Source organism: Carlito syrichta, unplaced genomic scaffold, assembly GCF_000164805.1.
Source record: "Carlito syrichta isolate Samal-C Ts95f unplaced genomic scaffold, Tarsius_syrichta-2.0.1 Scaffold304598, whole genome shotgun sequence".
In the NCBI taxonomy this organism is placed as follows: Eukaryota; Metazoa; Chordata; class Mammalia; order Primates; family Tarsiidae; genus Carlito; species Carlito syrichta.
Genome location: NW_007248694.1, coordinates 467,367 through 479,661, shown reverse-complemented (window position 1 = coordinate 479,661; position 12,295 = coordinate 467,367). Strand labels below are relative to the sequence as shown.

General features: G+C 42.5%; 1 protein-coding gene across 5 annotated transcripts in view; it reads left to right on the top strand.

The window, feature by feature from the left end:
• FAM76A (family with sequence similarity 76 member A) overlaps positions 1-12,295 on the top strand; it is a 29,327-nt gene that overhangs the window by 434 nt on the left and 16,598 nt on the right. For 2 of the 5 annotated variants that reach the window (XM_008060332.2, XM_008060330.2), the window contains exons 2-7: positions 924-993; positions 3,267-3,298; positions 4,531-4,600; positions 5,928-5,982; positions 6,649-6,801; positions 9,781-9,938. In XM_008060332.2, coding sequence (XP_008058523.1) covers positions 924-993; positions 3,267-3,298; positions 4,531-4,600; positions 5,928-5,982; positions 6,649-6,801; positions 9,781-9,938 — 538 coding nt within the window. The remainder of the gene's footprint in view (positions 1-923; positions 994-3,266; positions 3,299-4,530; positions 4,601-5,927; positions 5,983-6,648; positions 6,802-9,780; positions 9,939-12,295) is intronic. The other 3 variants (XM_021713526.1, XM_008060331.2, XM_008060333.2) reach the window with 2 other exon arrangements.

The window sequence follows — 12,295 nt, the reverse complement described above, 5'->3', positions numbered from 1 at the left end:
CTGCTTGGGAAGAGTGTGTAGAACTCGGGCTCCTCACGGGCATTTCTCAGCCAGCCAGTCTCAGAATCGGAGGTGGCAAGGCTTTATTTTAAAAAAAGAAAGAAAGAAAGGGGGGGGGGAAGGGGCCCCACAATCAAGCGCACGAATCGAATGACTTTTCAGCATCCAGTTGGGGGCGGGGGAGGTCCTCGGTCCTCTCCCTAACCGGCTGCTGATCAGTTTGTTTTTAAACCTCTGAAGGTCCAACTTCTCTTTTTCTCTTAAGTTACTTCATTTCACTTTGCCTCCTTGAGTGAGTAGAGGTGCTGTGAGTCAACAGTTAAAAAGTCACCAAGCCGGCTGAAGTGTGATGTTGGGATATTTTCTGATAACCCAGAGTTTGTGTCTCGGATTTTAATAACTCATAGTTGTATGTCACTATTGCCTCAGATGACCATGACTTTCTTTTTGCTATTCCTTGTTTACCAGGTCTGAGAGAGCAGGTGCTTGAGTGTTCTTTTCGACCAGAAAAAAAAAAATCTTATGTATTTATTTTTATGTAGTTTTAAGAAAGTTGTTTATCTGTAAATAATAATGATTTTAATCCAGCACTTTCATTTCACAAATAAACCAGCTCAAGATCACACAGTGGCAGAAGAATCAGTCATAGAATTCAGGGCTTCTGATTCCCAGTCTGGGGTTTATTCATACATGTGTTTGTTTTATAATTTATGACTAGTTCCATATAAATTCTTACTTAACTCCCACATCATCAGTAGGGCAGTGATGCCAGTATTACAAGAGAAGAAAAATAAGGCCCAAAAAGAATAAAATGACTAACTCAAGCATAGTAGCTATGCTAGAAATAGTTCCTAGGTCTTCTGTTTCCTACTGAAGGCTGTTTCCACTTGTTACTGCCTTTTAAAATTACATCCTCATTTCATTTCAGGAATGTCGGATTGCACACCCTGTTGTGAAGTGCACCTACTGCAGGACTGAGTACCAGCAGGAGAGGTAGAGATTCTTTGATCATGAGAGGCGTTCATAAGCTTTTTCCTCTTAAAATCTGTAATTGATTACATTTCAAGTACATATTTGTAGTCAATTGCATTATAATATACAGATCTAATCAATTGCATTAAACACAAAATCTGCAATTTCTAAACATTTAGGTCCATCTTGAGTTAATTTGTGTATGGGGTGAGATGTACACTGAAGGATATATAATGCATATATTGTTCCCTAGTTTTCCATTGATGACTTAAATTTTTAAATATATTTTTCAGATCCTTGGTCATTTTATATTGTGGTTGAAATCTTTTTTGACAAGAAGAAACTAATCCCACAAGAGTAAAACATGAGCCTCATGTTCAAATATGTATATATATAGAACTTTAAGAATTTATAAGCCAGCTGGGCGCAGTGGCTCACACCTATAATCCCAGCACTTTGGGAGGCCTAGGTGAGAGGATTGCCTGAGCCCACGGGTTCAAGACCAGCCTGGGCAATTTGGTGAGACCTCATCTCTACAATAAATAAAAGAATTAGCCAGGCATGGTGGCACATGCCTGTAGTTCCAGCTACTTGGAAGGCTAAGGCTGAAGGATCACCTGAGCCCAGTAGGTCAAGGCTGCGGTGGCTGTGAGCGTGCCACTGTACTCCAGCCTGGGCAACAGGGTGAGAACTCCAGCTCAAGAAAAAAAAAAAAAAAAAGAATTTGTAAGCCTAAAGAAGATACTTTTAGATATGTGACAATCCTGATAAAGGGGTATTAGCCCCAGTGACATTTGAAATTCACTTTCCTTTGCACTTTCTTTGTGTGAATCTCATTTTTTAAAAGTGTGAAAAACATCGATGTGAATGACTACACATCTTTCGAGGTCTTTTCCATAGTAGCAAAGTGACTTATTGATATAGCAAGTTCAACTTTGTGGAACATTTGTAATTGTAGCTGATCCTGCCTTGAGCAGGAACCTGCCTTGAGCAGGATGAGGTCTGTTTGCTAGTTTAGACATAGAATTTTAATAAACCTCATTTCAATTTATGAATATTTTCCCCAGCACTTTATTATGACTATTTTCTTCTTTTTTCTTTTTGTTTTGAGTCAGAGTTTCACTCTGCTGACCAGGCTGGAGAGTGGTCAGCTATCATAGCCTGGACATGCTGGGCTCAGGTGATCTTTCTGCCTCAGCCTTCCAAGTAGCTGGAACTACAGACACCACCACGCCCGGCTAATTTTTTTTTTTTAATTTATTGTAGAGGTCTCGCCAAGTTGCCCAGGCTGGTTTTGATCCCTTGGGCTCAGGCAGTCCTCTTGCCTCCACCTTCCAAGGTGCTGGAATTATAGGCGTGAGCCACCACACCCTGTGATTATGGCTATTTTATTTACTTATTTATTTATTTTTGAGTTGGAGTCTCACTCTTGTTGCCCAGGCTGTAGGAATGCAGTGGCACACTTACGGCCACCACAGCCTCGACCTCCTGGGCTTAGGGATCCTTCCACCTCAGCCTTCCAAGTAACTGGAACTACAGATGCATGTCACCACACCCAGCTAGTTTTTGTGATTTATTGTGGAGACAAGGTCTCACCAAGTTGCCCAGGCTGGTCTCGAACCCCCGGTCTTAGGCAATCCTCTCGCCTCAACCTCACAAAGTTCTGGGATTACAGGTTGAGCCACTGTGCCTAGATGGCTATTTTCAGATTTCAGAAAGGCTGAAGGAATTAATGAACACTCATATATCCATTACTTAAATTCTACAGTATACATTTTACTGTTTTTTTTTTTTTTGAGTTGGAGTCTCACTCTGTCACCCAGACTGGAGTGCAGTGGCCGCTCACGGCCACCGCAGTCTCGACCTGCTGGGCTCAGGCAGTCCTTCCGCCTCAGCCTTCCAAGTAGCTGGAACTACAGGCATATGCTACCACACCCAGCTAATTTTTTATTTTATTGTAGAGATGAGGTTTCACCAAGTTGCCCAGGCGGGTCTCGAACACGAGGGCTCAGGCAATCCACTCACCTCAGCCTCCCAAAGTGCTGGGATTACAGGCTGAGCCATCGAGCCCAGCTCATTTTACTGTATTTTCATCTGTTAATCTAGTCATCTCTCTATCCATCAGTGCATCTATTTTATATCTGATGCATTTTAAAGTTGCAGACATCAATATACTTGATCCCTAAACACTTCAGCATGCATATCATTATATCATTAACTAGAGCTAAATATTTGTTTGTAGTTTTTTTGTTTTTTTGTTTTTTTTTTGGTGAAAGGGTCTCACTGTCCATCAGGCTGGAGTGCAGTGGCATGATCATGGCTCATTACAGACAGCCTCAACCTCCTGGACTCAAGTGATCCTCCTACCTCAGCCTCCCCAGTAGCTGGGACTATAGATGCTTGCTACCACACCCAACTAATTAAAAACATTTTTTTATAGAGATGAGATCTCAAACTCCTGGGTTCAAACAATCCTCCCACCTCAGCTTCCCAAAGTGCTGGGATTACAGGCATGAGCTACCACACCCAGCCATATAGCACTTTTTTTTTAGTGGCAGAATTTACATACAGTAAAATGCTTAAATCTTAAATACATCATTCAGTGAGTTTTACAAACAGTATACATTTGTGTAGCCTTAAACTCTATCAAAATATAGAATGCTACTATCATTCCATAGAGTCCTCTCATGCCCCATTCCAGTCAATACCCATACTCTTGCTTCTCCTAGACAACTACTCTCCTCATTTTCTTTTTTTTTTTTGAGTTGGAGTCTCACTCTGTCACCCAGACTGGAGTGCAGTGGCCACTCCTGGCCACCGCAGCCTCAACCCACTGGGCTCCGGCGATCCTTCCACCTCAGCCTTCCAAGTAGCTGGAACTACAGGCGCGCGCTACCACGCCCAGCTGGTTTTTTTATTTATTGTAGAGATGAGGTCTCGCTGCCCAGGCGGGTCTCGAACCCGCGGGCTCAGGCAATTCACTCACCTCAGCCTCCCAAAGGCGTGGGATTACAGGCTGAGCCACCGAGCCCGGCTTTCTCATTTTCATTTTTACCATAGATTAGTTTTGCCTGTTCTAGAACTTGGTATAAATGAAATCATATGGAATATACTCTAGAAGCTTTATGTTTTAATTTTTACATTTGGTCTGTGATCCAGTTTGAGTTCATTTGTGTGTGAGATATGAACTTTGGTCCATAATTTACACCACACACATAAATTAATTCAAGATGGACCATAGAGATGATTTTCTTTGCAAGTTTTTTAAAATGCCAGGAGCATTTGTTTTGTTCTGTATTTTTCTTTCTTTTTTGGTAGTCCATTCTTCTAGTTGGAGAAAGAAGCTTTGTTTATATTGACATACATCCCATTCGTTCAGTAGTAAATCTAGGTGTATATCAGACGGTTGTTCAACGTCACAGAATCATGAATGCTTGTACCTTTTCTAGAGATCTCTTTCAATGTCTTTTACTTCTTTTATTCCTCTTTTTTTTTTTTTTTGAGTTGGAGTCTCACTCTGTCACCCAGACTGGAGTGCACTGGCCACTCCCGGCCACCGCAGCCTCGACCTGCTGGGCTACAGCAATCCTTCTGCCTCAGCTTTCCGAGTAGCTGGAATTATGGGTATGCGCTACCACGCCCAGCTGATTTTTTTGATTTATTGTAGAGATGAGGTCTTGCTGCCCATGCAGGTCTCGAACCCGCGGGCTCAGGCAATCCACTCACCTCAGCCTCCCAAAGTCACGGGATTACAAGCTGAGCCACCGAGCCCGGCTTTTTTTTTTTTTTTTTTTTTTTGAGTCAGGGTCTCACTCTATCACCAAGGCTGGAGTACAGTGGCATTATCACAGTGATCATGGCTCATGGCACCCTCAACCTCCTGGGCTCAGGCAATCCTTCCACCTCAGCATCCCAAGTACCTGGAACTACAAGCGCACATCAAACATTCATTTGTACTTCCCCATATGAAGAGTTAGACTTTAGTTGAAGATGATTTTCTCCCCAGGCAAGTTTATTTATGCAGGCACTTAGATAATATTATTATTTTATTTATTTATTTATTTTTTGAGTCAGAGTCTCACTCTGTCACCCAGGATAGAGTGCAGTGGCACACTCACTGCCACCACAGGTTGAACTGCTGGATTCAGGTGATCCTTCCACCTCAGCTTTCCAAGTAGCTGAAACTACAGGTGTGCACCACCATGCCTCGCCAATTTTTTGACTTATTGTAGATATGAGGTCTTGCCAAGTTGCCCATGCTGGTCTCAAACCCCTGGGCTCAGACAATCCTCTCACTTCCACCTCCCAAAGTACTGGGATTACAGGGTGAATCATTGCATCCAGCTTTAGGTAATAGTATGACCTCTGGGTCTTCAAAAGACAAAGGACATTTTCATTTTTGTCAGTGCTCAACTCTTAGAGAATGGGGAAATATTGACAGAATATTTGGTCATATTGTCTTTTCTCCTACCTCTTGGGTTTTTGTGTGCTTTTACTTACCAAGGAGAATACAGGCAGAGTAAAGTCAACATGAATAGAATCTCTGAGTTTATAATCCAAACACACATAATTTATTTCTTTCCTCAAATTTCTGTTATTCATCCGAATTAGGGAGAATTAATTTTTTTTTCTGCTAGTCTATTTCAGTCTAACATAATATTTTGAGGATCTTCTATATCTGAAAATTTTACTTAGTGATACTTTGGGATGTCATAATCAGAAATAACTCACTCTCCATTTTAACCAAAGTCTCATTTTATTTGAGATAATAAAATTAGTGACTACATAATAATTAAAAGAGATATTAACCAGATATTCAAACTTCAGTTAACCAAGTGTCCAGACCATGTTTCACCTTGGTCTTTAGAAATAAAGCAAATTCGTTGCACTTAAGGAGGAGTCAGTTTTCAGTTTTCATTCTGAGAAAAGCTTTGTGTCTCTTTCTTCCTTAACAGTAAAACCAATACAATATGCAAGAAATGTGCTCAGAATGTGCAGTTGTATGGAACGGTAAGTAGGGTTTCTCTGAATCTAACAGTGATATTTGTATTAGAGGAAATGGTTATGTGTAATAAAAACCTAGTATGTGTTTCAGCTTATAAGTTTAGATAATACTTACTGTTAAGGAGTTCTATGTTTGTAATTACTCTGCAAGGATTATGATTATAATTTTTCTTGAGAGGCTTCAGTGACCAGTATGGAAAGAGAAGGGGAAAGATGAATTCCATGACTTGACCTCTTTGTTTGGTAGCAGTTGACTATTTATTTTGATGGATTTTTTTTCTCTTTTCATGTTAGGGTTCAGGGTACTGTTTCCTTGCCTGCATTCTCCCAGCATGTTTATACACTGATAATGGCAAAGAGGTTTTTTCAGAAATTTGGAAGCATTTGCTAGTTTCTCCAAAGAGCTGGTTCTTTTGAATTTCTTAGCATACACATTAATGAGTTTTTGTTATTTGCTTATTTATTTATTTGAAAAATCAATGGTCCTATGCAGAAAAACACTTTATGTAGTGTTAAGGATTTAGGCTTGATTTGATTAATATAAAAGCAAATTTATGAAGCTGGGAATATGTTTTTACCATGACTAATGGACTACACAGTATGAATTATTGCTTTAAAAAATACACTGGTATTTTTTGATATACTTATTTGACCCTTTTTTCCCTCTCTAAGCCTAAACCTTGTCAGTATTGCAACATAATCGCAGCATTTATTGGCAATAAATGCCAGCGATGCACAAATTCAGAGAAGAAGTATGGACCACCCTATTCTTGTGAACAGTGCAAGCAGCAGTGTGCATTTGACAGGAAAGATGATAGAAAGAAGGTAAATCTCTGTGTATTTGCTCATGTTTGTTTTCGCTCAGAAAAATTAGGGGTGGGTAATTGTGTTAAAAAGACATATAACAAAGGTTTCTCAGTTTCTTTCCTGGTTCTGTTAGTGACCCTAAAAAAGATATTCAGACTTTGTTTTTTTCATTTATCAAATGTGGACCATTATTCTAATATTTCACAAAAATCTGAATTATAGGTATCACTTCATTGTAAGTGAAGTAGTGGTTGGCAGAACTCTAAAGGAGAGATTGGGATTTAAGCAAGATTGAGTGGTATCACCAATTTTTTACTGTGGCTCTTGAAGTGTTTCTGTCCATTAACGTTAAAGATTACAGGAAAATGACTTTAGAATTGAGTTCTAAGGAAGGATGGCACCTTGGTGGAATAAAAATGCTTTAGCATTTGGTCATATAACTCTCCTGCTTAAAACCTTCCACTGGGCCGGGCTCAGTGGCTCAGCCTGTAATCCCAGCGGTTTGGGAGGCCGAGGTGAGCAGATTGCCTGAGCCTGCAGGTTCGTGACCCGCCTGGGCAACTTGGAGAGACCTCATCTCTACAATAAATCAAAAAATCAGCCGGGTGTGTAGCGCGCGCCTGTAGTTCCAGCTACTTGGAAGGCTGAGGCGGAAGGATCGCTGGGGCCTGGCAGGTGAGGCCACGGTGGCCGGGAGCGGCCACTGCACTCCCATCTGAGCGACAGAGTAAGACTCCAACTCAAAAAAAAAAAAACCTTCTACTGGTTTCCAGTTGCCCTTAGAATAAAACACAGGTCCTTTCTAAGGCCCATCCATACCCAGTCCTCAGTTTCATCGTCTGTCACACCTCCAGCTCTTGCATAGGTCCAGCATACTGGCCACATTTTAGTTCATCAGACATGCCTGTCTCATTCCCACCTTTGCACTGCTTGTCCTTTTACCAAATGCACCCTTCTTCAGAGTATCATAACTGGCTCTTCATGTCAGGTCTTAGCTCACATACCACCTGCTCACAGACCTTCTTTTACTAAACTCCCTCAGTCATTCTTTATCATATCACCCTGTCTTAGTGTTTTCATAGCATGTGACATTATGAAAAATTGTCTTGTTTACTTGATTACATTTTTGTCCACCCCCACTAGAATGTGAACTCTATCCATTATTTTCTGCTGTATTTCTAGTGGTCTGGCATGTAGTAATTGCTCAATAAATATTTTTTAAATAAAAGAGTACAGTTCAGAAACTTTTCAGTGGCCAGAAGTACATTCCAAAGGTGCTTAAGCTCTTAAGGGCTGAGTCTTGCTAACCCTTGCTAAATTCATTAATTTACAAGGAAGGATATAACTTTCTAGTGACCAGAATGTTCTTGTCTGCCAATCAAGGGCATCTCTTCCCTGAATCAAGCTTCCCCTGAAGCTGCATGAGTAATAGGAAGTAGCACAAGCTTTGTAGTCACCAAAACCTAGGTCCCATCTCACACCTGGGCTAGCTGAATGATCTATCACATATTCATAACTTTAGGAGAGGAGAAAGCTAAATTTAGGGATTAAAAGTAGGTAATCTAAACTTAGAATGTGTGGAGTGAAATCTTGGTTCTAGGCCAGGCACAGTGGCTCACGCTAATAATCCCAGCACTGCCGGGCTCGGTGGTTCAGCCTATAATCCCATGCCTTGGGAGGCTGAGGTGAGTGGATTGCCTGAGCCCGCGGGTTCGAGACCTGCCTGGGCAGGCAAGACCTCATCTCTACAGTGAATTAAAAAATTAGCTAGGCATGGTAGCGCACGCCTGTAGTTCCAGCTACTTGGAAGGCTGAGGCAGAAGGATCGCCGGAGCCCAGCAGGTCGAGGCTGCAGTGGCCAGAAGTGGCCACTGCACTCTAGTCTGGGCGACAGAGTGAGATTCCAACTAAAAATAAATAAATAAATAAAAATAAAATAATCCCAGCACTTTGGGAGGCCAAGATGAGAGAATTGCTTGAGCCCACGGGTTCGAGACCAGCCTGGGCACCTTGGTGAGACTTCATCTCTACAATAAATCAGAAAAGTTAGCTGGGCATGGTGGCGCATGCCTGTAGTTCCAGCTACTTGGAAGGCTGAGGTGGAAGGATAGCCTGAGCCCAGCAGGTCAAAGCTGCGGTAACTGGGAGCATGCCACTGCACTCCAGTCTGGGTGACAGAGTGAGACTCCAACTCAAAAAAAAATCTTGGTTCTATCTCTTAGCTGTGTGACTTTAGGCATGCTAATCTATAAGTGCCTCCGTTTTCTCATCTGTAAATTGGGATGATCAGACCTTGATGTTGCAAAAGTCAAGTTATTATGTATAAAACATTTAGAATGGAATCTGGTACATGATAAGTATTCAGTCATTGGTATCTATGATTATTGTTTTTGGTAGTTTAATTCTCAAAGGATGATTTTTTATTAAAGTTTATTTATTTTTTATTTTTATTTATTTATTTTTTGAGTTGGAGTCTCACTCTGTCACCCAATCTGGAGTGCAGTGGCCGCTACCACGCCTGGCTGATTTTTTGATTTATTGTAGAGATGAGCTCTCGCTGCCCAGGCGGGTCTCGAACCCGCAGGCTCAGGCAATCCACTCACCTCAGCCTCCCAAAGGCGCAGGATTACAGGCTAAGCCACCGAGCCCAGCTGAAAACTCTTTCTTTAATAGTATGTTTTAAAATCAAGCCTTTGCCCAGGCATGGTGGCTCACACCTGTAATCCCAGCACTTTGGGAAGCCCAGGCGGGAGGATTGCTTGAGCCCAGGTGTTTTGAGACCAGCCTGGGCAACGTAGTGAGACATCTTATACAAAAAATAAAAAATTATCTGGGTATGGTGGCATATGCCTGTAGTCCCTCTGGGACTTGCCCAAGGTCACACAGCTCATAAGTGGCAGAGCTGGGACTTAACCCAGAGTTTCAAGCTCCCAATGCCATGTTCTCAGCCTCTGTACTATATTCTCTCTTCCTTATCTTTGTCTCCTCATTTTTCAGGTAGATGGAAAGTTGCTGTGCTGGCTGTGCACGCTTTCATACAAACGGGTCCTTCAGAAGACCAAAGAGCAGAGAAAACACCTAAGCAGCTCTTCTCGTGCTGGTCACCAGGAGAAGGAGCAGTATAGTCGTCTGAGTGGTGGTGGCCATTATAACAGGTAATGCCAATTTATGTGAGATAGGACTAGAGGTGCTGGTAGGTCAAATGTAATGCCCACACAGTTGGTCATGGAACGTACCATCTTGTATAAATTTTCATATTTTCTCTAGTTACTGGCCTATAGGAGGAAGCTTATTTGTCGTGTTTTATATTTCATATCTCTTCCAAGGACCATAAAGATTTCCATAAGGTGTCAGAATTTTCTGACTGTTTATTGTATCTGAAAGTTTATGGAACTTACTCTACTTTCACAAGTGATACTCTCCTCACCCTTAGTGTGGGTTATCTTCCCAGAAGATTAGACATTTTACTTTCTAAGGGATGCAGCTTTTCAATGCACATTTGGCTAGGATAGATGTTCTAGGTTTGTCCCAGTGGGATCTAGTAAAAAAGATGTCCTTTCATTGCTGTTGTAAGCTTCTTTTCAGAGTCTCTGTAGTATTGTTAAGAATTCTGGCTCTGGATGGAATCTTGGTTCTGCCAAGTTCTCAGTGGGGGATCCTGAGCACATTTTCACATCTGAAGAATAAGGAAAGTGATAGTATTACCTCACGGGGTTATTGTGAAGATAAATTATATTGTACATGTGTAGGGGTTAGTTTTATAACTAGTCTATAGGAAGTACTCAGTACATTGAATACATTTAGTTATTTTTTGTTATTACCATTATGACTTTGGTTATTCAGCAGACATTAAGTAGTCTCATGGGACAGGGACTCTGCTAAGAATGCAAAGATGAATGAAAGAGTCATGCTGCTCTCCAAGAGTATGCAGTCTGGTAAGGAAGAAGGCTTGTAATCAAATCATTCCAGCATAATGTGATGGATACCACAGTGGAAACATGTCAAGATACAGTCATGAGAGGAAGAAGTCAGACAAGCAAGCTTGGAGAAGAGCTGATGTTGGCACAGGAACTTAGAATGAGTTGGAATCATCAGATGAGGAATGGGCAGAGGCATCCTAGGCTGAGAGAATAGCACTGGCAAAGGCTTGAAATGCATGAGATCACATGGAACCTTGGAGTCCTTTTAAATTGCTGGAGCTTGTAGTTGGGAGCTGAGAAATGGGAGGAAAAGAGGTCCTATGTACCTGGTAAGGAGTGTGAACTTGATGTTGGAGTTAGTGGAAGCCACTGAAGGAATCTGGGTAGGGAGGTGACCAAATTCACATCTAAAAAGTTAACCCTGGCCAGGCTCAGTGGGTCAGCCTGTAATCCCAGCACTTTGGGAGACCAAGACAAGTGGATTGTCTGAGCCCGCGGATTCGAGACCAGCCTGGGCAACTCAGCGAGACCTCATCTCTACAATAAATCAAAACTTAGCTGGACGTGGTAGCGTGCGCCTGTAGTTCGGCTACTTCGAAGGCTGAGATGGAAGGATCACCGGAGCCCAGCAGGTTGAGGCTGCGGTGGCTGAGAGGTGTGCCACTGTCCTCCAGCCTGGGTGACAGAGGGAGACTCCAACTCAAAAAAAAAAAAAGGAAAATTCTCAGGTTTGTTTGTTTCTCTCTTTTTGAGTTGGAGTCTTACTCTGTTGCCTAGGCCGGAGTACAGTGGCATGCTCACAACCACCGCAGCCTTGACCTTCTGAGCTCAGGTGATCCTTCTGCCTCTCCCTTCCAAGTAGCTGGAACCACAGGTGCATGCCGCCCTACCTGGCTAATATTTTGGTTTCTTGTAGAGACAAGGTCTCGCCAAGTTGCCCAGGCTTATCTCAAACCCTTGGACTCAAACAGTCCTCTCGCCTCTGCCTCCCAAAGTGCTGGGTTTGCAGACATGAACCATCATACCAGACTAATTCCCAGGTTTCTTACTTGGGTGAGTAGGTTGATCCTTGACAGAGGGAATACAGGAAGGGGAGAAGAGAAGTTCAGTTTTGAGAAGTTGAGTTTGAAACACCAAGAAGAATTACTTAGCTGGGTGGGGTGGCTCACTCCTGTAATCCTAGCACTTTGAGAGGTGGAGGCGAGAGGACTGCCTGAGCCCAGGGGTTCAAGAACACCCTCACAGCTTAGTGAGATCTCATCTCCACAGTAAGTCGAAAAAATTAGTCAGCTATGGTGGCACATGCCTGTGGTTCCAGCTGTTTGGAAGGCTGAGGAGGAGAGATCATCTGAACTCAGCAGGTCGAGGCTGAGGGTGGCCATGAGTATGCCACTGCACTCCAGCCTGGGTGTCAGGGTGAGACTCTGACTCAAAAATAGAAGAAATAAGAATTACTTGTAGGAGGTTAGCCTAGAACTCAAAAGAGAGGCTTGGACATGGGCCATTGGTAACACATAAGAATCACTGGGCCAGCCAGGCTCGGTGGCTCAGCCTGTAATCCCGCGCCTTGGGAGGCTGAGGTGAGTGAATTG